The 26,829-nt window shown below is 36.4% G+C and overlaps 1 protein-coding gene across 1 annotated transcript; it reads right to left on the bottom strand.

Moving 5' to 3' along the window:
- Positions 1–21,629: 21,629 nt before the first annotated feature.
- On the bottom strand, positions 21,630–26,484 carry LOC306865005 (enoyl-CoA delta isomerase 2-like). Its single transcript, XM_079409335.1, has 6 exons — positions 26,352–26,484; positions 25,803–25,901; positions 24,588–24,770; positions 23,543–23,635; positions 22,229–22,372; positions 21,630–22,097 (listed from the first exon to the last, which is right to left on the bottom strand). The coding sequence occupies exons 1-6, from the start codon at positions 26,463–26,465 to the stop codon at positions 21,942–21,944; spliced, it is 789 nt and encodes a 262-aa protein (XP_079265461.1). The 5' UTR covers positions 26,466–26,484; the 3' UTR covers positions 21,630–21,941.
- Positions 26,485–26,829: the final 345 nt, after the last annotated feature.

The raw sequence follows: 26,829 nt of genomic DNA, 5'->3' as shown, positions 1-26,829 counted from the left end.
TTCTGTTTACGCCAAATTCTGACTCTACCATCTGAATGTCTCAACAGAAATCGAGACTCATCAGACCAGGCAACATTTTTTCCAGTCTTCAACCGTCCAATTTTGGTGAGCTCGTGCAAATTGTAGCCTCTTTTTCCTATTTGTAGTGGAGATGAGTGGTACCCGGTGGGGTCTTCTGCTGTTGTAGCCCATCCGCCTCAAGGTTGTGCGTGTTGTGGCTTCACAAATGCTTTGCTGCATACCTCGGTTGTAACGAGTGGTTATTTCAGTCAAAGTTGCTCTTCTATCAGCTTGAATCAGTCGGCCCATTCTCCTCTGACCTCTAGCATCAACAAGGCATTTTCGCCCACAGGACTGCCGCATACTGGATGTTTTTCCCTTTTCACACCATTCTTTGTAAACCCTAGAAATGGTTGTGCGTGAAAATCCCAGTAACTGAGCAGATTGTGAAATACTCAGACCGGCCCGTCTGGCACCAACAACCATGCCACGCTCAAAATTGCTTAAATCACCTTTCTTTCCCATTCTGACATTCAGTTTGGAGTTCAGGAGATTGTCTTGACCAGGACCACACCCCTAAATGCATTGAAGCAACTGCCATGTGATTGGTTGATTAGATAATTGCATTAATGAGAAATTGAACAGGTGTTCCTAATAATCCTTTAGGTGAGTGTATATACACTGTTAGACATTGTTAGTGTAAATTAAATTAAATAAAAGGTAACACTTTATTTTGATCCACTTCAGACATTCTGCTAACTGTAAGTAACTTTGCAACTAGTCATAATTTTACAAAGGTACGAGAATACTGTTTGTGTGCAAAGAAAACAATAATAACATAATTTATACAACAATTCTTGTCCCAGAGTTACCGTCTTCCACCATTTTGGAGAGTACCGCAGAACGTAATCAGTGTTGTTTACGTTCAGGATAAAGCAAGTGCATGCTGAAGGTAAACAGCGCTGATTACGTCGATTACATTCTGGGGTAAAATTACAACTTTTTAAAATTACGACTGAACCACTGATAGTCACGTGGACTATTTTACCGATGTCCTTGCTACGTTTCTAGACCTGGGAACATTTCAGTTGCTTTGCTGTCTATGAAGGGACAGAGCGCTCTCAGAATTCATCCAAAAAAATCTTAATTTGTGTTCCGAAGATGAACAAAGGTCTTGCTGGTTTGGAACGACATGAGGGTGAGTAATTAATGACAGAATTTTTATTTTTGGGTGAACTAACCCTTTAACACTTTATTTTGATGGTTCCCCAACAGACATTTGTAATTTAGTATTACTATTACACTGACTATTAGTAATTTTTCAAGTGCATGTTGACATATTCTACTAACCCTAAGCTAACAGTCTACTAATTATACTAATGAGAGATAGTTGACATATAGTTGCAAATTAATTTGAGTTAGCTGACATGTTGCAAAGTTACTTTTAGTTAGAATGTATAATTAGGTTAGACTTTATTTTGATAGTCCACTTTAGACATTCTACTCACTATAAGTCACTTTGTAACTACATGTCAACTACTTCTCATTAATTTGCAACTACATGTCTGCTGACTCTCAGAGTAGACTGTTAGGGTAGGTTTAGGGTTAGTAGAATAAGTTGAGATATACTTCTAATAGTCAGTATGTTGTATGTTGTGGACCCATCAAAATAAAGTGTTAGAAGATATTAAACAGACAGTCTACTAATACTCTAATGACTGCTAGTTGACATGTAGTTGCAAAGTTACTTACTGTTAGTAGAATGTCTAAAGTGGACTATCAAAATAAAGTGTTACCTACCATTACTAAAGTGTAACCAAACAGAAAAGTGTTTTAAGAGAGTTTATCTGACAAAACCACTCACACAATGTATGCATGAAAGTCGTATGACGTTGTTTTCTTCATTACTACCGACTTGCTTGATACGCTATCTGAACAAAAGGATCTGATTTCATCTCTTGCAAAATGTTAAACGACTGAATTTGAAAAACAAATACATTTTTGGCAGTGTGAACAAAGCCTAAGCTAACTTCAGCCCAATAAGGTCATTATTCTTCTACCAAAATGTGACGTCAGCTTTCCACACAGTACCACACAGTAGTTTTGGCGATGACAGTCGACTCGATTCACTTTCTGTGAGAAACCACAGCTGGACCGTCAGCTCATTCTCACTTCCTGTAGTCCAGATGCACTCTGAGGCGAGACGCATGACTGCTGAACTGATTCATTGATCAGCTGAATCACTGACCCAACGGCCCACAGGTTGGAAATGATCAGGGGCTGATGGGATTTTGTTGGTCGCTGAGTCATGACAGGGGTAAACAAAGAACTATAGCTCCTGTATGAGTCTGAAAGCACTGGCTATGCCTCCACTCTCTGCTTTAATGGTTATAAAGTGAAGAATGTGTTTCGGGGCATTTTTGCGTTGTTCTTTCATTTTTAATTGGACCAGTGTGTGAGTGTCAGGACTGATATGCTGAGTGCTTGCAGAAATTCCCCTCGCCTCATTTTGGCAGGCAGATACGTGTGATGTGAAACAATATTTGGCCGGCAGGGTTGGTGCATGGAGAACATGGAGTCTTTTTTTCTTACTTGAGCTTTTCTTTTTTTGTTTCTCTCACAGTATGGAAAGAAAAAATCCAAAAAATCTATCCACCACATTTTATTAACTACTAATTTATCATTCTCTCGTTACTTGGCTGTTTGTGAGTGATCATTCCTGTGGTGTTCCATCCTCTGTTGACAGAAAATGAAAAGCATTGTCTTGGTCTGACAATGGAAAACCAAGCGTGTTGTCTAATTTTCCACGAATAAGGATAGATTGTTCTTTTAAGTCGGACTACATTGATAGTGAATGGACACTTGTGGGTAAAGAAATTGTTCACTCAATTTGCTCATGTTGGTCTAAACCTGTATGACATTCTTCTGTGGAATGCATAAAAAAAGATTTTTCTCTTTTTATATTTAGTTAATCTGGGACAATACATATTGATAATAAATAAAAATGAAATGTAAAATGTGCTTCCTGTGTAGTCTAGTCCCAGTAAAGGTTTTATTTTTAACACTACAATCCCAACAAATGTTCACAATTTTGAGAAAACACAATGACTTACAATTGATATACATATATTTTTTTCAGGATTTTTATTGGGCTTTTTTGACACATTTTAATGATAGAAACAGTAGAAGTGACTAGGAAACCAAGGACAGAGAGAGGAACAGTGTGGGGACAGAATGCCTGTGTGTTCACTGACCTCTGATCCGAATGAAATTGAACTGATCGCTAAAATGTTCCTATGGGAAAGTAAGGTCTACAGTAAGTCATACGTTCTTTTGCATATTCTGGTCTATTCCCACATTTAGGCAGAGTAGTGAGTCGATCTTCCGTTGCAGATGACTGGTGTGAGGAAACAAAACATGAACCCTTTATTAGCCCTTTTGTGGTTAGTTGTATGCACAATAAATATAAACAGAGACGTGATTCATAAAGTTCATCTTTCTGTGGAAATACTGTATGTAAGCCCGGATATCAAATCCTGAGTCTGTGCTTAGTGACGACACAGTGAGGTCATCTGCTTTTCAGATGACTCTGAAGTACTTCAGAAATGACTTTAAAGTTGTCTCATTTTGAAACACTGGTTTACACGGCCATTTGGAACTGCTGGAATGACTTTTCTTGGGACTCTACTGAAAAGAGTCATATTACTGAGAACGAATTATTTACATGACTATAGATGAGTCTCAGACTTTACATGCAGTGTCATTCCATGAAAAAGCCCAGGTTTGAACAATAAAAAGCTTTAACGTGTTTCCACTAAAATTCCCTGAAGAAAACCATATGCTGTGTTAGTCGATTCCCACCCTCTGACGAGTGAACTGGCATATACAAACATACGTGTCCGTAGACACATGGAATGGAATGGTATGAAATTTCCTTGTTCCTTTGAAAGCTGTCCATGTGCATGGCCAACAAAAATGCACACCAGAATCATCTTTCATATTTCAAAGTGCTTTCAGCCACTCCTTAAAGAGTATGTTCCATATGGACATAATCAAAAGATAACAAGGACAAATATATACATTTTGTCTTTCATGCTTTTTAATTTGATTATGTATGTCCGGTCCTGAAGGAAAATTGAATTGCTCAGAGTATGATCTTTTATAGCTCATGAGATTATGAAACAGAGGTTATGAAAGAGATGACTTTATCACCTTTGCATCAATTGTGTTTTTCTGAATTTTCCAATAAACAGATTGTTCACATACATTTACAAAAGAAAAAAAAGTCTGTCTACTTCAAAATGTCACATATAATTCAATGTGTTACTTCCCATTTGTGAAATTTACTAGCGATTTCCGAGTGAAATTTGTTTCAAAGTAAATCCTACACTACTTTTTTTTTTAAATTTCTTATTTTATCTATTTATACTTTTTCATTATTTATTATTAATTCAAAAACCCTAAGCCATTTCTTAAAAAGGTACTTGTTGACCACAGGTCTGCAGGGATCCTTTAATTACATTATTTCAGATTATGTTATTTTGCATTATGCTATTTTGTTGTTTCTGCATATTGGTGACTGATTTGGCAGACAAAAGGATTTTTTGTCTTTTTTTTCCCCCTAAGAAATATTAGTAAGATATAGAAAACTAAGGTTTTCAAATTAAATGCTGAGGTACTTTAAAGGCATTGCAATTTTAAGACATTTCTGAAGATGATTTCTGAAAAAGTTAGGAACTTGAGATATTGAGACATTTCTGAGGTATCGATATGCCTTCCTAATTGTATTTTTCATATCAGAAATAAAACCATAAAAAAAAAGGCATACCAAAAAAGGCATTTTTCATTTTTTTTTTTTTTTTTGTCTTTTGTTTTTTGCAGTTAGATATGTTGTTTTTGTCAGGTTGCAGTTTTCATCATAAATTTGGGAAGTTTGGGGCAGGGAAATGACTTTTCTGCAATTATTCTTCCCATTCAAGTCATCCTCGGAGAGTGTGTTCTGATTCATGTCGTGAGTTGGCACAGTAGCAGTAGCCGTGGCTTTACAGCTGTGAGAATATGACTGAATCAATCTATTTGTTTCTCTGTTTCTGCCACAGGATTAACATCCCATGGTAACTAGGAATTACAGAAGCTTCAGTCTGGATCCAACCCTTAAATGATCTGAGATGACCGAACACCTGAGAAAAGATAATGCCAACCCCTCAGAGGACCTCAGTGGATGCCAACGCTCAGACAACGTACAGAATTACCAAATTTTGCCATAAATTAAATAGATTAAGGTTCTGCAATATATAAATATATTGTGGAAACTTAATTTCCTGTAGAGCTGCTTTGCAACGATTTGTATGGTAAAAAGCGTTATACAAATAAACTTGAACTTGAACTTGAATATGATGCTTGTCAGATGAATGAGGAAGAATGACGCAGTGATGGAATCCCAGTCCTTTTGTTTTGATCTGCACACCCACGTATCTCCTCCTCTCTGCCAGACACTTTCCTTCTCTTATTTTCTGACCTCTTGGCTGACTGTGATTCCACCTTTACGTGGCGACGGTGAAGGTACGTCACACCTGCAGTTTGTACTTTTGATCTAATGCAGATCTCTGTCGGCATGACACCTCTGTCCTCTGCTTGCTGAATTCACAGTTCAAGAGAGAGCAGGAAAGATTATCCCTAAGTAAGACATAGAAAACTAAGGTTTTCAAATTAAATGCTGAGGTACTTTAAAGGCATTGCAATTTTAAGACATTTCTGAAGATGATTTCTGAAAAAGTCAGGAACTTGAGATATTGAGACATTTCTGAGGTATCGATATGCCTTCCTAATTGTATTTTTCATATCAGAAATAAAACCATTAAAAAAAGGCATGAATTCACAGTTCAAGAGAGAGCAGGAAAGATTATTAGCCCCAGACCTGCACTTTATATTTTACTGCAGTAACCAGAATTTCAATTATGGACGGCATGAAAATTCACTCTCGTTTTTTTTTTTTTTTCAGTAAGGGTGTCATGTTGGTATTTACGGCTCAGATAATTACCAGTCCCTTTACACTTATATTATACTTATATATATATATATTTTATTTCAGCTAGATACCAAGACAACATTTTCCATTTTCATTTAAATTCATTTTAAAATAACAAACTGAATAACAACTGATGATAAAAATGACAAAACAAATATAGAAATATAATAATAATAATAACTAATAACTAATAAAAATGTCAAAAATGCAAAACAAAAATTGTTAAAATTTACAAAATATAAACCCGGGCTCATACAGGTGTCTGGCCTCCACCGACGATCAGAGAGACCTCATCCCGGCACCGATCCACCATCTGATCCGGACACGGACTGAGAAACAGAATAAGAAAGAAACAGACAAATATTAGCGTAGCTGCCATTCTTCTTACGATGTAACGAGTGCATCATGTGTTATGAGGAGTGTTCCTGGTTCCGGTTGATCTAATTAATGCAGCCTAACCATACTTTACTGGATTTGAATAATAGAAGTGTATTAGTGTGTTATGTGTAAGCCAGGTTTAAGAAATGTCTTTAATCTAGATTTAAACTGACAGAGTGTGTCTGCTTCCCGAACAGTGTTAGGTAGATTGTTCCAGAGTTTGGGTGCTAAATAGGAAAAGGATCTCCCGCCCGCAGTCGATTTTGATATTCTAGGTATTATCAAACGTAGAGCCTGCTAAATAATAATAAAATAAAATAAACCACATTAACATAAGTATATCAGTTGGCGTATACAGTAGTTAGTTACAGTATATTCAGCAAATAGTTACATATTGCACAATATTTTTCATTTATTTACTTAAACATTTATCTCACTGAAACTGATTACTACACATTAACCAATTGCTCATAGTTTGTAGCAGATTCATATCCTTATTTTGCTTTGTCATTCACTGATAATATAACGGATCACTGTAATTATTCTAATTTTTAAAGTAAACATTCTCTTTCCTCTCATTATGATGATAACCCCAGAATGGATGGATTGCTATCGAGGAATTTCAGAAATAACTTAAATGGTTTCCAAGTTACTCTCATGAATAGCTCGGTATATCTATCAATATGGAAATCTTTGCTAATTTGTTTGCAGTATGCTGTGTCCTATATGAATTGGCCAACTATAGCTGATATAGCCGTTATACCTGGATCCTTTTTTATACCTCTGTTATACCTTAGCTTTTATTTTTAGCACAAAAAGTGTTCTTGTACATCAAGTCACTGAAGTTGTCGTCTGTCAATCACACTGCTTTTTTTCACCTTCATCTGCAGTTTGGATGTATTTCTTGTTTACATATGTATAACTAAAGATCGGTGTGATTTATATTTTCCTTTTTATTAAAGAAATAAAGGGGAAAAAATATGTAATGTAATGTGTGTGTTTTCTTAAACGGTCCCAAGAACGCATGTCTTGACAGCCACTTAAAAACTGTATTTCTTTTAATGCGATCCGCTTCTGCTGGCAAATGCATTATATCTGTTTTGCATTATTAGCTTGATTTTTAAGATTCCTGGAAACTGCATGAAATAATGTATCAGCGCTTGTAATTTCAAGATTCTCAGGTTTTTGCTGACATACCCAAGCCTATCCTGGGATTTGTTCTTATTGGAGTGGTTAATGTCTGTTTGCATTCTAATATAACTGTCTTGCCAATACTTTGACTATGCTGCAAAAAGCGAGTTCCTAAATGCCTCCTCCAGGTTTTTAGCCTCCGGGCCATCCAGATGCTTTCCCAAATGCGCGTAAACAGTTCGTCTTATTCTGCATCTGTGGATTCTCTGACCTGAGCTCTTTTATGACAACATTTTTCTGACCTGTGATAATGTCATCCATGACTGATTTTAAATAGTCTATGAGCGTGTCCATGTTGGACAACGTCTGGCAGTAAATGGCTCTTCTGATAAATCTGTCACAAAGCTAAAGAGATCGACATCCTCCCCTGCTTTGAATCCAGACACACACCCTCCCGACACAGGGCCAGAACACTTAAAGTGACACTCACGGCTCTTCACAAGTCATGTTTTATTGCTCGTTATAAAATGGTAATCTTTCTCTCACCAGTAGCCTTCTTATATGAAGCTTTTTGTCTGTCTGGAACGAATGGAGTGCGGAACCACATAGAAACTTCATTTCGATAGTCCACTTTAGACATTCTATTAATTATGCATAACTTTGCTAGTATATGGTGTATAAGGTGTCTTTACACAGCCAAATTAGGGCTGCTCTATGCCTGCTCAAAATTCAATGTAAAGACGCAATGCTGCATCAAATTATGCCTTCTGAGACCTTCCTCAGCCCCTATTATCAAAGTATACAGTGGTAATTTCTGTGTAAATGCATTTATGCCACTTCTGAGCAGACTGATGCAATGCTGCTCAGAGGTGGCATAAATGCATTTACACAGAAATTACCACTGAATACTTTGATAATAGGGGCTGAAGTGGGTCTGAGTTGTCATAATTTAGTCAGGCTTTCATGCAGCATTACGTCTTTACACTGCATTGTGAGCAGGCACAGAGCAGCCATAACTTGGCTGTGTAAAAAATTCTAAATAAAGGCTGTGTATACAGATGCACTTATTAGACTTTTTAGTTAGGGTTCATAGAATAATGGCACATTTACACAGCAGAGGTGGCACAGAAGCGCTTCTTAAGTGGCATTTTGGTGTCTTTACACAGATTGTTTTATGCTGCTCGGTTTAAATGCATTTACACAGATGCAAATAGAACTGCATGCTTTGATACTAGGGGCTAAAGTGGGTCAGAGCTGGCATAATTTAGCCAGGCTTTGATGTGGCATTACGGCTTTACACTGCATTTTGAGTAGGCACAGAGCAGCCTTAACTTGGCTGAGTAAAAACGTCTTTAGGGGCTGAGCTGGGTCTGAGCAGGATTAATTTAGTCTGGCTTTTATGCAGCATTGCATCTTAACACAGAGTTGATAAGCAGATACAGAGCAGCCTTATCTCAGATGTATAAATATGCCTTAATAGTTAGTATAGAAAATCTAAAGAGAATAATCGAAATATGCCAAACTTACACTGCAAATGTGGCACAGAAGCACTTCAGAAGTGGCATTTAGATGTCTTTACACAGACTGTTTAATGCTGCTCAGAAGTTCCATATACAGTATACAGATACTAGGGGCTGGGTCAGAGCAGATATAATTTAGTATGGCTTTTATGCAGTGTTGCATCTTTACACTGAATTTTAAGCAGGCACAGAGCAGCCTTAATTTGGCTGTATAAAGACACCTATAAAGTGCAACCCTAACATACCAACGAGGTCAGCATGAACTAAATGGGAACAAGCATATGGCATCAGAAAGTTACTCTTGGAGCTGGACATTTTTTTAATCAAATGCTGATTAATTCATTGCAATAAATCAAATTTTAAATTAAATATTGTATTTTATACATAATTTCATCACATATTTTATTTATTAAATATATATAAAATAAATATTCATATATGGTTAGACTTTACCTTTATTATGTTTACTCTGGCAGGGACCCCCGTAATGAGGTGACAGGACTGGATGGTAGTCCAACATTTCCATATCTGTGCTGTACATAGGTCCACTGAGATGGAAAGCAGTGTCGATCTTAGCTGTGGAAATAGACCTTTTTTCCCCTCTGGGTCAGCACTAAGAGGACCTCCATGAGCCTGGGAAGCAGCTATGATTCAAAGATCCAGCAAAGAGATCCAGACCCATGACATATTGTGTAATACAGTCCAACAAGTCCAAACTCACTGCCAGAGTTTACTTCTTTAAAATACAGTATGATGAGAGCAAATCCAGGGGAAGACCTACTGTCATCTGATTACCTGAACAAGAAAGTTGAGCTCAACATAATGCAGTGATGCAGAGACAGAGATCCCAAAAGCACAAACACATTGTGACCTCCAACGATTTCATCGCCATCAGTGTGAATGTCTTTTTAATGGTGTATTTTAAGTATGACTGATACTTGTTCCATTTAACTTTATGCTACTAAAATGAATGGATAAAAGTCACTTTGGATGAAAGTGTCTGCCAAAATGCATAAATGTAAATTGTGTTGGGTTGTCAGCTTTTAAAGATGCGGAAGTGCAGAGAAAATCCTGGAGTTTCTCAGGGAATGTGCGAAGTTGGATGCAGTAGAGCCAACAATGACAAATTTGCAGACTTTATTTTGCTGAATTTACCGAGTTATTTTCTGAAAGCAGCAGGGCATGCTGACTGAAAGAAGGTCAGTCCTCGTATGACTTTTCCACATCCATCAAACATACATATACTACAGAAATAAATGCAAGAGAATATTTCATGTCTGGAATCGACTTTATAGCCAGTCTAAAGCCTTTCTGTTGCAGTATCCAGTATGGTTCGCTTTTAATTGTAATGACCCCAAATTTTACCCTATTTACATTAACACATGTTCCTAGTCTTATGCTTTAACGCTATGTTAGACCAAAGAAAAAAATGTCTTCACAATCTTTCATCAAAAAAAAACTAAAAAAATCAACAAAAATCATGCACCATCCCTAAAACTACTTTCCTTTTTTTCTGACGTCACCTTGATAATGTACTCTGTTTAACGTCTTCCTGATTAAAAGACCTAAGACAAAGAAATGAGCAGTATTTTTTTTTATATATATATATATGTTTATTACACATGTTTAGATTGCATATTTAAGCTGGTTTCCACCATGTGTAAAAGCATAACAAAGGTAATTGTGACTGTTTATCTCACAATTCTGACTTTTTTTCTCACAATTTTGAGAGGAATAAAGATTATGAGATATAAATTCACAATTGCATGAAATAAGTCAGAATTTAAAAAAAGTTGCAATTACATTTTTATTTTTTATTCTGTGGCAGAAAGAAAAACAAAATCAGAATTGTGAGATAAAGTTGCAATTACCTTTTTATATCTGTATTCCATGGCAGAAACAAGCTTCTGTACATGACTAAATCTGTATGGGAAATCTTTCGCCCTCAAGCGGAATTCTCAGCACTGGGTTAACAAATGACTGGGTTTCTTCCAAAAAAAAAATTAAATCACTGAAATCAGTAAATATGACTTTATTCATAATAAATTAGTCATGGCAAATCTTCTCAATTATACAGCATGACCAATGCATTTACTTGCACAATCTACTGAAAGTTTATCCAATTAATCTACAGTTGGTTTGCATGGATCTGTTGTCTAGCCGAGATTCATCTATTTTTCATTCTGTTTGGATTCCCATTCAGCTCATAAAACATGGCTTTGTTACAGTAAAGAACAATACAATGCTAATTCTGAATTTCAGAGTGGACTCAGCAAATGTTGTCTGTCCACACTTTAATGGCAGAGATGTTCTCGACTGATGTCCTTCATCTATAGAAGGATCAAAGAATGAAAGTGAACATAGAGGGAATGAGCTCTTTTAACTCTTTCTAGACAACACATCTGAAATGTACAGTTACGCAGAGATGTCTCTGTTCAGAAGAACATCAAAGCTTTTGTGTCAACGTTGTAGTGGAGTGAAGTTAACCTGGTTCTGATGCCAACAGCACTCTCTATCTTAGGGCAGGCATTATGCTTTCTTTATGACACCATCCTCAAGGAGCCTGATTCAAACAGACCGCTGGACGTGTCACCACGTTGTTGTTTGTCCTAAAACCACAATACCTCATTCACACAAACTCTTCGATGAGAGCATACAGAAGTGATGCACCTGAGAGACTCTCTCAACACGTAAAACTCTCTCACTTATTAAACACGTACAGCTAAGAATGACATCACAGATAGATGAGGTGTTTCCTGCTTTGATGGCAGGATTTATCAGTGTTTCTGTCATACAGACACCTGCATTGGTTATGCTCTACATCACCAGCCGGATGAATCAGGAACGGCTTCCTTTGGACAAAGCTGGAGCTCCGTGGGGTTTCTAATTAAACATGGCAAGCTGTAAAAAGGGTTGATTCATGCAGTGAATCATAAGCAGCTAATGAGGGGCAGTGAAAGCTGACTATTGAATGAAAAGGAACAAGCATGTTTACAGCCTACATGGAATTAAGTATAAAGTAATACTAATTTAGTACTAATTTAGAATTTGCGAGGTGGCAAATTCGTAGGAATTCATAAAACCTACCCCTCACAGAAAACGGACAAAATTGTACGAGGTAGTACGAATTAGCCAACTCGTAAAATCTGTACTGGATGTATGAATTGGTCGTGAGATAATGTTGGCTCATCTGAAGCAGCAAATCAAAAATATTTGTTATTTTGACCAATAGAAAGTTCAAAAGAATTTATTTGAAATAAAAAATTAACATTGTAACATTAAATTAATTGAATGCATTCTGGCTGAATAAAAGTAACTTCTTTCAAAAACAACAACAATTAGCTCCCTATTATTTTAGATTTTTGCCATTTGTAGGTTATAGCCTTATTGGAGTCATTCAACATTTGCAGATGAGCTCAGGGTTCTTTAGCAATTTGTTCATAATACCAAATAATCATGTCGTTTGGCCATAAGTGACCCTGTTGTAACGGCACTGCACATGTCTAGATTTCTCGTAAATGGGCCAGGGTTTACAGTAGTTCTGAAATAAACATTTGCGGGTTTATCTGGTGTGTCTCTAGTCTGTCTGGTGGCAGGGATTACCTCAAGACACTCGCTGCCTCGGCAAGAGAAAGAGAGAAATAATGAATGGTTCATCACGTCAATGGCTGAGGACCCAAGGTCCACTAAATCCCTCTCAGGGGGAACGTGAGGAGGTCAGAGCGTATATTCCAGTTTCATCTGCTAAGTTTCATCTCTTCCCAAGATTATCCGCTGACGGTCTGAACTACAACACAGTCATGTGTAAACACATGCACTCATTCACAAGGTCATGCACATCGCAAATCTTTTTAATGTGCTTTGCCAGTGCCTGCTGGAGACGTGTTCTATTTCCATGGGACACTGTGCTTTAAGGAGAAAAATAAGTGAAAGGAGGTGGAAAAAGACATTTTTACAGTTTTGAATGCTTCAAAGATTGCTGTGTATATGGTGAAGAAGTGTCTGGTGTTGATCTTGACCTTAAAATCGGTTTTCCATTATACTAACTCAAACCTCACTATTACTAGAGCATATACCTGTCATTTGTTCAAGTATACTTCGACATGTACTGTAGCATCTCCCACACTGTTTGTGCTGTGGACATTGCTTTTGTTAAATTTTCCTTTTAATAGTGGACCAAATTTAGTATAAAACATACAATATACAGGCAAGCAGATGCGACACACAAAGTTTCACATTACAGAAATTTTCATTTTAGTGTATTTTTGTTCATATTCTGAGTTCATCTGCTTGCCTGTATATTGTATGCATCATCAATAAAGTGTATACTGAATTTGGCTATTTTTGAAATCAGTTATTACATTTCCACTAGTAACAATGTTAATTCTTGATATCAGGAATTAAATTTCAACTTGTAAAAAATATAATTCTTGATATCTGTAATTGTGTTTGCACTAGTAAAAGTGTTTCTTACTAGTAAAAGCCTTTATTTTTTATATCAATAATTAAATATCACAGTATTGTTTAGTCACTGGCTTGATTCACTAATGCATAACAGTTAAGTCAAGTCACCTTTATTTACAGTGGTGGCCAAAATTGTTAGAACACTTGGCATATTTAAGAGGTTTCAGTTGTTTTTGTTGAATTGGCCATTGCAATACCCATAAAACGAACTATTTCCGGAACTTCCTGCGAATGGAAGAAAATGATGGCCCTCCTCAAATTTCGGACCTCAACCCCATCGAGCTAATTTGGGGCAAGTTGGAAAATAAACTGGACAGATCGATTGTACATTCAAAGGAAAGCCTTTAGCTTGAGTTGCAGAAGGCATGGGATAATATTAGTGTTGAAGTTCTTAGGAAATATATTGACACTATGCCAGAGAGATGTGCTGCTGTAATTGCTGCAAAAGGTGGAGATACCAAATATTAAAATTAAAAGTGGATAAAAACAGTACGACTCAATCTGATATTTGTTGTGCTCAGAGCAACCAACTGAGTTTCATGAACATCAAGAAATGAAATCATGTTTCGGAGGCAAAAAAGGTCGATATTTTCAGATCTGTCAAGTGTTCTAACAATTTTGGTCGCCACTGTATTTGTCAAAGCATCTTTACAGTATTAAATAGGAAAAATAGTGTGTAATAATTCAAAAGGATGACAGTAAACACTCAATTTCAGTTAAAGTCAGTTCATCGATTCAGTGATGTCATCATCCAGCTCACTTCAGGTCATCTGTGCAACCAAGCTGACGATATAGCTGAAAATTAAGTGTCCCTAACTAAGCAAGCAAGAGGTAACAGCAGAAAAGAACCAAAACTCCATCGGTGACAGAAACCTTAGGAGAAACCAGGCTCATTCGGGGTGCCAGTTCTCCTCTGGCCAGACGAAACTAGCATGCAGTGGTTTAATTCCAGGCTGCAGCAAAGCCAGATTGTGCAGAGCATTAAATAACTATTAGACAAAGAAAGCATGAGCTCTTACATATTACACCCATCACAGGTCATGATGCTAATGAAATGCAGTTTCATATTTTTATATTATGATTCTCAAAGTAAATTTATAAAGTTTGAAAGGTTTTGGCACCACCAAGATCTTCCTTCACCTGAAGCAGTATCGTTCTTGTGAAAGATTGACAGTCATGAGTTGTTCAGAACATGCCTCCTTCTTTACGTACAGCGGTGATGCAAGTGAAAGGTGTGTTGAGGGGAAACTGGGACGTCATGATTTTCCAAATTTCAAATCCAGGCATTTTAGAAGGTTAGAAAAGCCTGGGGAGTCAGTTTTGAGTCATTTATTTCATGTGTAAATATCAAGAATATTTTGATTTTCCATTTCACCCTTTAAGGGTGTACTCACACTAGGCACGGTTGCCTTAAACCAAAGTCCGTTTCAAGGAAAGTCTGTTCACTCGGTGGCCATATTTGTAGCAGCTCCGGGCAGCTCAGACACGACCAATTCCTATCTAAATTAATGGGGGAATTCTGAAATCTCAAAAACTGTTTGCTGAATTCGCAGTTAAATTACATATTTCAAATGAGCAACAAAATCTGAAATGAACTGCCCCATGAATGTTGTTTCTTATGCTCAAATAGCGTTCAAAAAGCGTATTTTTCAGGCTAGACCAGCCAATGCACATGTGCAGTCATAGCGCGCTCAAGACGGCACATGTGCATTGGCTGGTCTAGCCTCAGGTTTCTATGCGAAATGGAGCTTGTAATGGCTGCTGCAGTAACACAATGACATTACCAATAAGCGATTGGCTTTTTCATTTAGAATATTGTGAATATTCATATACCATATTGTGCATTGCAGTTTCTCCCATTCATAAGTATAGGAGTCAACTGTCTTTGTGTTTCTATAGTCTTTGCTTAAAGACTATAGAAAAAAGACTGATAATGCCCCCTCCCCGCTTCCCCACTGGCCTGCACTCAAATCTTGCACACTTTACATTCCGTGCCGGAGCACGCTTACATCGTGTACGAGATAACAGGGAAAACCACTTTTGCTAATATTTTGCCTGTTAAATTGATCATTTATGCCGTGCAGCGATTTTCACTTGTATGTATCAGAGAATTATTATGGAGGCAGCTGACGTTGCTGAAAGAATTTGCAGCCTACTCGCGAACTACAATTCCTGTTCATTAATAAGGTGAGAACCAGACCCATTATAAACCTAAATATTCTTGGTTTAATTTAATTGAAAAGTGTACTGTAGCAGTAGTAACAGAATATGTTTGCAGTCGTAATGATGACAGTAGTGCACACAAAACAGTAGCTGTTCCGTGCTCCGAAGCCTCACTGAACCGCACTCTGGCCCACCTCTTCCATCCAAGCCAGGGACAGCTAAACGAACGGAGCGACCACACTAGTCAAACGAACCAGGCCTTGGGGTCAAATGCTCTCGGGCATGGTTCAAGAGGTCTAGTGTGAGTACACCCTTAGTTTGTCCTGCTGTTTATAACGCAGTTTATAGTGTACTTGAAGTTTGTCCACATGTCTTTGTTTTTCTTCTTTTGAGAGGTTATTTAAATATTCCTGGCTTGAAACGGATGGAAAATTGACAGGCCTCTGCTGCAGTTATTTGAATGTGTTGCCCTCCAGGTCTGCACGCCAGTCATGTGATTGAAAACTATGCGTATGAGGGGCTTTCAAATACTGTGTTGGACAATGGGGTGCCTTCAAGTAAAAAAGGTTGAGAACCACTGATTTAGCACATGATTCTTATTTATTCACTGATTTAGCACATGAAGACTTCTTTTATGATTATAGTTTTATGGTATGGTTTTACTCTAAGAGAACGGCAAACATGTTTCAAAGATTCTTTCTTGTTGTACAAGGAAAGTCATGCGGCTTTGGAACGACATAATGAGTAAATGTGGATAGTTTTCTCCAAATGATGATGGTTTCCTCCCGTGTGTTGGCGATCTCAACCCCAGCTGGACAAACACTGGCCTGTGCCTTGAGCCAGCGCTCAATCCTGCCAATAGCGGAGCTCTGTGATGGATGTGTTTTGCCTTTCCAGTCTCCCAGCACCTGGTGGGATTCCCAAGTTTGTACAAGGTGTATCCTATTCTTGCCCCTGGAGTCGATATTTGCAGTAGCATCTGGAGCGAACATCCTGACAATGGATGTGAGAATACAACGGTGAAAAAGACGGAAAGCTCACAGACCAGTGAAACCCAGTCTGGGTTTGGAGGATGATGGCCTTTAAATCACAACCTGCAGCTTTACAAGACTTGGAAAGGTCAAGTTTTACAGTCTCTGTAGGACAACCCAAAAGATACCTAATGTATCCATTTGGCTGGAAAGTGAATTATGGATTCTGCCACAGGTGACATAAGTAGTCTTCAGGGGAGGCGTCTTAGCGCATGACTCGAAACATGCCCTCTTTGAGAGAAGCCATGCTTTTTTAAAATTCTCGGAGAGAACCGTCTCGTGGGTTTTCATATTGGACTGTCTTAGCAAAACTGGGGCACGGATTGAAACCCAACACACTTTCTTTGTCCTCAGCTGTGAGGTTAGATTTTGACTCTGGCGAGTTTTCCCTCAGCTTGAAGGAAATCATCTCCCGTTTTGCTTGAGTTTCCACGGGGTCTTACGCACTAGGGTTACTTTAGGCCTTTTCCTGTGGGTGACTGCAAACTTAAGCAGGTACACTCGTTCATCAGCCGTGCGGCAGCATGTTTAACTGCTATCTGTCAAACAGTGAGAGGAAAGAGGTGTGGACCTCGCTCCGTTTCGTCTAGTGTTTTACGAGCAGAGGGCCTCGGTTTCAGCTGGGAACACAGTACCTGCTGTCAGGGGCTTTTTTATTGTATTTATGGGCATTTATGACCTTTTTATGGAATAGACTGACAGGAATGTGATGCATGCTGGATTTGAACCTGCATCCCCATGAGAGAACCGCAGTTTCCGCAACACATGTGCTAACCTCAGACCTACTGTCAGATTATGAGAGCTTTGTTGAGCTTCAGATGGGTTGCAAAAAAAGATTGGTTCTACACTGTAAAAAAAAAAAAAAGGTTGGGCAAACTTAAAAATAAGTTGAGAAAACTCAAAAATCTGCTGAAGATGGTTGCCTTAAACTTTTTAGTTTGCACAAATTTTTTTTTAACGTACAATATATGGTAGGAATCAAATTTCTTAAAATTGCTTAAATTAATTGCATTAGCAAAAACAACTTGCTATTTGCTATCGCTAGTAAAAAAAAAGTTAGGTACTGGGGGCAAACGAGGTGGGAGATGCAAAGTGTGTGGAGATCACCTGTTACCTGGCGCATACACAGACCTTTTCAGGGGCATGTGCTGAAACTGAAAAAGGGCACCTCTTTTGTTTTGGTCACATCTTAATGACAAATTAAATAACACTCACATCATGCAATTTTAATCGACAAAATGTTATTCATATAAAGGAAATGAGCATTGGTATTTCTGGTTAAAGGGACAGCTCACCCCAAAAAATAAAAATCATTGACTCACCCTCATTTAATTCCAAACCTGAATGATTTGAATGATTTTCTTTTTCTGTAAAACACAAATGCAGATATTCAGAATGTCAAAGTGAGGTTCAAACAAGCCTGGATCTCATTGGCATTCATTGTATTGACAATAATAATAATAATAATAATTATAATAAAAATAAACAAATAAAATAAAAATCCTCTTTTCTGAACTATTCCTATAATATTGTTTACTAATATTTGAAATATATTGTCATATGAAGTAAAAGCATATGTGAAACATTAGAAATTGGAACAATATCATATATTAACATAGCCCTTAAATATGTGTATGTATAATACATTTCTTGACATATGAAATATTTTTTTGACATGTATATGCATATCCATCCTAAAACTGGTCAATGCACATTGAAGTAAATATAAAATATATACATGTACTTAAAAACAAAATACAAAAACATAAATATACTCATTTGTTTGTAAATATAGGCCTATAATCTTTTAATAAAGTTGCATATATAAAAAAATAATTGATGTATGGTTGCTATGTAAAGGCATCGTATAGATATTATTAACATGTACACATTTAATATTGGGATTTTATGTTTTATATATATATATATATATATATAAAATGTATATATTTATATACCATGGGAATGTAGGCTGCGTTTATGAAAATTAAATATTGCCTTACAGGTAACATAACTCTTGATATAATGCAAGAGGTTATAAATTACAGTTTTGTATGTGTAAATGCATCCAGCCCATATTGTAGACCCAAGTCTTGGATATAACATTAAAATTCTAATATAAGGCTACCTTAAAACTCAATTATTAGAGATAGAGACCCCTTGTGTAGCATAACACAGTCTCTATAATATAATTTGGTGTTGTGAAGCTGACTCATAGAAAGGAAAGTTTAAAAATAAACTTTTTGATTTAGGCTTGGCCACTTTGACGCCGCACTTTGCATGCTGAAAACGTTCATTGTGCAGTTCAGTGACAGAATGCAAATAGCTTCTTTTTTTTCCATAGCATCAGCAACGTTACGTAATCAGCATGTGGTATCTATTTTCATCATAATTTGAATATGACCAAAATACACTTATTGTTGTTAAATTACTCTTTCCAAAAATCACGTTCCACGTTGTGAAGCAGACTGAGCGTCTGACTCGATGTTTGCTCCGGTCTGACCTTCATAATCCTCCACCACACACTGTATGAGTCACTGAACCCAACATACACAAATCAATATACCCACCAGCTCCAGACACAAGTTTTTCCCACTGATGATAAAGAGTTCCTAACCTTTTGGAAGTGACATCACTTTCCCTGACAAAACTGGAGAGGGGTTTTTGCTATCAGTCACAGACAGGTTAACTTAGGCAAACGAGGTGGGAGATGCAAAGTGTGTGGAGATCACCTGTTACCTGGCGCATACACAGACCTTTTCAGGGGCATGTGCTGAAACTGAAAAAGGGCACCTTTTTTTTTTTTTTGGTCACATCTTAATGACAAATTAAATAACACAAAATAATAGTCTCAAAAGCTTTAGATTTATTCACTATTAATAACCATAATAAAAATGAACAAATAAAATAAAAATGGGGCAGTTGTGGCCTAATGGATAGAGAGTTAGACTTGAGTCTCAGGTCCGGCAGGGATTGTAGGTGGGGGGAGTGAATGACCAGCACTCTCTCCACCCTCAATACCACGACTGAGGTGAGACCCTTGAGCAAGGCACCGAACCCCCAACTGCTCCCCGGGCGCCGCAGCATTGGCTGCCCACTGCTCCGGGTGTGTGTTCACTGCTGTGTGTGTGCACTTGGATGGGTTAAATGCAGAGCACAAATTCTTTGTATGGGTCACCAATACTTGGCCTCACTTCACTTCATAATAATAATATCGTTTGAATATTTTTTTTTTTTTAGCAATTCTGTTTGGTTTTATAAACTAATTTGAATTATTTGGTTAACATGTTTATGTATGTCATTGAGAAGAAGAGGGGAAGTTTTTGGCCAACTATTTTGAAATATAATTTAAATAATTATGTGCTACACATTTCCAGTCAAAATAGGAGACTATAAGAAACTATAGCCATACTGTCACTCTAGCCTGTCCAACATGTATCCGCATACCTGGCAAAAACTTGATTCTGTGCAGGACCAGGGATGTTGGTTTGAATTGTACCAGAGCTCTCCCCTCCTAATCATATATATATATATATATATATACAGTATATAAACAAACTATATACCGAATATTACATTCTGCATGATAAAAATTATAAAATATAAAGATTTCCCAGTGATCTGATTCTTTTTTTGTTTTTAAGTTACAAAAACATTACTTAAAACCATGTTTTGTTTATAATAGCCTACACGTGAAGATGAGCGGAGAGAATGTATGCACAGGCTATTTAAGTTAGCTATGGCAAATGCTAGCCCTATCTTTCTCAGGTCCCACACGTCTCAGACCTCAAATACACAAAATATGAGCCTTTATAGGCATAGTGTTTCTTCTCAAACAACAAGATCTTTTTTTACCCTCGCAAGACTTCCTTCAGCTGCTGTGGAGCTTCAGTTCATTCAGTCCAGATAGAGTTATGAGATTTTACTGACAGCTTTATAAAACAGTCAGGCAAACGTAAAAGGTGACCATCAATGATTTAGTGAAGAAGAAAAAAAAAAAGGGAAAAAACGGGCATGTGCTCTGCACAGGGCCCTATCTGTGCGGTTTACACTGAGGAAGAACACAGGGGTTCAGAAATATAGAAATGTGATTATTATGTCGTACGCGTTTGAAATAGTTGTTAAACATGAATACAGTAACATCAGTTTATTCAAATATATATAACATGCACTTCAAAACAACATTCACGCTTCATGCTGTTACCTAAAGAAAAAAAAATCACCAACCTTTATCTGGTGTGCTCTGCCATCTGCTGGATTTCATTTATAATGACCGAATAGAATTGTGATTTCAGATAGTGATACTAACAGTGCTGGATAGATTAAAGGACAAATTACAGGACAAAAAATGTAGATAGTAACACAATCTATTACATTAGGTAATATAATCAGATTACTTTTTATCAAACATGTGTATCACATTGATTTAAATAGGATAATCTTGCACTATATAAATATAAAAAATCCAAAGAGAAAGATTCTATTCATTATTATATTATCAGCATGAAGTGCAGTAAACATTACATTATATCAAGGTTTCCTAATCTGGGATTCATGAAGCAACTGCTGGGGGTTTGTGAGTTTAAATTAGGGAGAATTAATAAATTATGAATAATGTATTGCTTTTGTGTGAATAATATGTAATCATGTAATCAATAAAAAGTAACTAGTCTGATTACAAATATTTAAAAATGTAAAATAATCTAATAATTATTTTTGGAATTTGATTACAAACATATTATATATGATGAAATATTTAAAACAAGACACAGGTTGTATTTAAGTAGGTATTAAAACTGTATTCAGGACAAAATTTCAAAGGACTATACAAATTATTTAATGCATTGATACATCTGAAACGGAGCATACTGATTTTTGGCCCTCAGATAAAAGAACACAAATGCATTCACATTAAGGTGCTTATAGTGTTACAACCTACTAAGTGCACATCTGGTACAGTAAATGGAACAGATGGTTCATTTTGTTCCAAAACACTATATTACATGGTCATCTAATTAAACTGTTATGACATAATGACTAAATAAAAGTCTCATGTTATGTATACGTCATCCGGTGCTATACAAATCCTATACAATCCACTGTTTAGATGAGTTGGGCGATTCTTCCTGTTATTTTGTAGGATATAGGGTTAACTGGAAAAAACTACTGCAAAAGAAAGGTAATTTTAGGAAGAGGCTGTATGTTGAATGGCTCCATGGGCTCTTCTCAAAGTTTAGACTTGGCCTGGAAGAAGCTCATGATGGCCTGCATGCATTCGTCCGAGAGCCAGCGCTCCACCAGTCTCTCCACCTCTACGTCATTCACCGCGTGAAGTTTCTCTTTCTCCACCGCGCGGATCAGCTGCTTCGACAGAGCCAGAGACTGAAGGGGGACGAGAGGATGACCACGATTAGCATTTGTTTTCATGCAACAAGATCCTTTTACCTGAGACTGATAATAAGACTCATTTTTTAACACTAGTACATCTCAATTCAAGCAGCCTGAGCACTTACGTTCTTGGGCAGTTTGGCATAAGCTTTCAGTCTGGTCCACACCTCGGACTGGAAGGATGTTTCTGGAAAGACCTCGGTCACCAGACCCACTTCACAGGCCCGTGCAGCCGTCAGCTTCTTATTAAACAACAGCATCTCACTAGCCTGGACAGAGACGACAAACAGGCTCTAAAGAACATATCTGAGAAAAATATTAACAGAGCTGAAGGCAAAGTGTGTCATTTCTGTGCCATAGTTTGCCATTGACTGTTTTCAAACAGGTTTCCCCAATCTGCAATTGGTTGGTTGAACAGACATCATTGGTTGAACTATGTCCAACCAGAGCAATGATTTGATTGCAACTCACAGTGTTTACACTATTTTGTTAAGTCCACATACAAATGACTTACTTGGAGTCTAATCACTTAAATAAAAGCTTGATGGTTTAACATTTGAAAATGAAGCAATTAAGATAGATGTAAATATTAGTATTGTACATTCACAGTTGTATTATAAAATAAAACTGTATTATTTGTGACCCTGGAGCACAAAAGCAGTCTTAAGTCGCTGGAGTATATTAGTAGTAATAGCCAAAAATACACTGCATGGGTCAAAATTATTGATTTTTATTTTATGCCAAAAATCATTAGGATATTAAGTAAAGATCATGTCCCATGAATATATTTAGTAAATTTCCTACCGTAAATATATCAAAACTTAATTTTTGATAAGTAATATGCATTGCTAAGAGCTTCATTTGGACAACTTTAAAGGCCATTTTCTCAATATTTAGATTTTTTTGCACCCTCAGATTCCAGATTTTCAAATAGTTGTATCTCAGCCAAATCCTAACAAACCATACATCAATGGAAAGATTATTTATTCAGCTTTCAGATGATGCATAAATCTCAATTTGACCCTTAAGACTGGTTTTGTGGTTTTTAATTTTTTTAAATACTCAAATTTTTTGATGGTGAAATATTGAAATAAGTATATTTATTTATTTATTTACTGTAACATTTGTATTTAGTAATAGCACTTATAATAAAACAAATAGTTATTATTATTATTTTATAGTCACGCTATTATATAAATCACAACATTTCTGGCCAAATTTTACTGCCCTACAAATAAGCACAGCAAACCTGAAGCTTTTTTTTATTAAATTGCAATCTGAAATTTTAGCAGAGAAACTGCGATTCGATTTTTTCCCCATATCATGTAGCCCACTGTATGTATGCTGTCAGCTGATAAAAAAAAAATTGTACTGTGATTATCACTGTGATATTTTTTGTCGTAAACGAATGAAGCTCAAATTTCAGTGGATGTTCATACCTTTGCCGCACCCATCATTTTGGGGAAAAGATATGAAGAGCAGCCCTCTGGACTCTGACCCAGCTGACTGAAGGGTGTGTGAAACATCCAAAGCTTCGATTAGCTCGTTGTACATCTACAGGATGCAAAAACACCAAAGAATATTTGCTAAAAATGTCTAACCATCAGTGTTGTCTTTTAAAAATGTTTTAACTGAAATTAAGCTGAAATAAATATTAGATGAAAAAGATGAATGAAATTTAAATGAAAATGGGAGATAAAAAATGAGTACTAAAATTGAAATAAAAATAAAGCTAAATAGATGATTTTTAAAGCAAAAATGAATAATAATGACAAAAATGCATGACAAAATTGCTAAAACTTATTAAAATTAAAAGCTGTAAAATATTTCAGTTGAAGTCAAAACTTGACGTACACCTTTCAGAATCTGCAAATAATTAATACTGTGTTGTTACCTGAACGATCCACAGCTGTGTGTTTTTTTGTTTAGTGATAGTTGCTCACGAGTCCCTTGTTTGTCCTGATCAGTTAAACTGCCTGCTGTTCTTCAGAAAAATCCTTCAGCTCCCACAAATTCTGTGGTTTTCAAGCATTTTTGTGTATTTGAACCCTTTCCAAGAATGACTGTATGATTTTGAGATTCATCTTTTTACACTGAGGACCACTGAGGGACTCATATGCAACTATTACAGAAGATTCAAACACTCACTGATGCTCCAGAACACTCAATTTTCAGTAAAAGGCATTTCGTTATTGAATTCAGAGATTTCATTGTCTAGCTCAGTTTAGTTTAAATAGTATCTGCAAAATCAAATTGATGATAATCGCTAGAATAAATAACACTGCTAACCATACAGCTGAAGACAACAGTAGACAGTCATAAATATAATATTTTAGTAATATCATTATTACATTGCACTCTGTAACACTGTCTTGGCATTCTGTGGTCAAATATTTATGTATAGTTGACCAAAGTCTTAAACAACTAAACATCTTACATAACCGTATTAGTTTCGAGCCTTCAAAATGTTAACAGCTTCTTCACCTCCGCAGTGATGGCGTTCTTTTTCTCGGGTCTGTTGAGTCGGATGGTGGTGATGTTGTCCTCTGTGCTGACCAGCAGGGTCTGGAAGCCCTTTGTGCTCCCGGTGGGCTGCGCTACCACCGCTGGACCGTCTGCTCCCACCAGAGACGAGATGAGATCCACATACTGCTGCCTGGCCTCTTCCTAACACAGTCACAGTACCACATAAAACACTAGATGCATGCTGGACACACACACAATGCTCGGTACATGAGACCTAAATGAAAACCTGTGACCCAATAGTGTCGAATCCAAACCTGTTTTCAGCAATTAAAAATAAACCTGAAATTTAATCAAATATGTGACCCTGGAGCACAAAAGCAGTCTTATGTCGCTGGGGTATATTTGTAGCAATAGCCAAAAATACATTGCATGGGTCAAAATTATAGATTTTTCTTTTATGCCAAAAATCATTAGGATATTAAGTAAAGATCATGTTCCATGAAGATATTTTGTGAATTTCCTACCGTAAATATATCAAAACGTCATTTTTGATTAGTAATATGCACTGCTAAGAACTTCATTTGAACAACTTTAAAGATGATTTTCTCAATATTTAGATTTTTTTGCACCCTCAGATTCCAGATTTTCAAATATTTGTATCTCAGCCAAATATTGTCCGATCCTAACAAACCATACATCACTGGAAATATTATTTATTCAGCTTTCAGATGATGTAGAAATCTCAATTTCAAAAAATTTACACTTATGACTGGTTTTGTGGTCCAAGGTCAACATGAATAATATGAATATTAGATTGGCAAAATATTAGATGCACTTAAACTAAAAGGAAAATGGTAAAGGTAACTGAAATAAAGTTTAATTTGAAGTACGAAAATTATTTAACCTGTACAATTACTAAAACTGAAATAAAAATAAAAAAATATTTACAAAAAAGCACATAATAATAAAAATAAAATAAAACTTATGTAATAGTAATATAGAAATATTAAAATAACAATGCTCTATTTAATGCCTTTTATTATTTATGTGCATGTAAGTTATATTAAGATTAAAACAAAATACTTTAATAATATTTTATTTATAATAAAATTAGATTTTTGTATTGTTCTTGAAATGAATTACAAATTTGAACAGAAACCTTTAATAATACACAAAAACTGATCCAAATTGGATTTTTTTTTATGTTCACTCTTTAGTGAAAAATAAAAATACCTGTGATACGGAGCCCAGACTCTTCCACGCGTCCCATTTAGCTTTATTCACAAAGTCCAGTGTGCTGGGTTTGGGGGTGTTGCAGGGTCCCTGTGTGGGCTGATCATTTACAAAACAGTCAGAAATGAGGACAATCTGGTCTTGTAGATGGATTCAGCAAAAATATGTAAATTCTGCTCACCATTCATTTAATTATAAAATTACAGTAAAATCAGTAATCTTGTAAAATATTATTACAAATTAAAATATTTGAATATGTTGCGAAATGTAATTTATTCCTGTGATCAAAGCTGAATTTTCAGCGTCATGACCGCTCATGTTAAAAATGCATCCCTGCTGGATAAAAGTATTTATTTCTTTAAAACTCTTACGGAACAGTAGTCCAACTTCATTAGAAATGAAAAATAATCATGAAATCGAATCCAAATACCTGAACAAATTCATTTAAAGTAAATGAACTCCTATTTTTCACTTCTGTGGCATGTTTTTGTCCCCAAGAGCGAGTGTGTTTTATTAGTTCAGAGCAATAAGTTATTGATCATTTCTCACCTGTTTAAAGAGTGCATAGATCTTGAGTTTGACTTCATTGCCTGGGTCCTTCTTGTCTTTGGTGGTGTTGAACTCTTCTACTGATGCTCCTCTCATCACTGCAGCTGCACACATCAGACAGATATCACACCCAGTATATGTGCTTCTATCTGAAACCCTGTGTTGTGTGTGAAGTGTGTGAGAGGTGAGGATCTGACACCATGATGTAGGGTAAAGGTCAGTGCAAGCTCAAGGTAAACATCAGCTACAGGAGTATTTCTATTGCGAAGCATGCAACAAAATCTAAATATTGAGAAAATCACCTTTAAAGTTGTCCAAATTAAGTTCTTAGCAATGCATATTACTGATCAAAAATGTAGTTTTAATATATTTACAGTATGAAATTTACAAAATATCTTCATGGAACATGATCTTTGATTAATATCGTAATGATTTTTGGCATAAATGAAAAATCAATAATTTTGAGCCATACAATGTA

This window comes from Barbus barbus (assembly GCF_936440315.1).
Source record: "Barbus barbus genome assembly, chromosome: 46".
In the NCBI taxonomy this organism is placed as follows: Eukaryota; Metazoa; Chordata; class Actinopteri; order Cypriniformes; family Cyprinidae; genus Barbus; species Barbus barbus.
The sequence above is the reverse complement of the archived record's forward strand: the minus strand, read 5'-3'. Positions and strand labels throughout refer to the sequence as shown.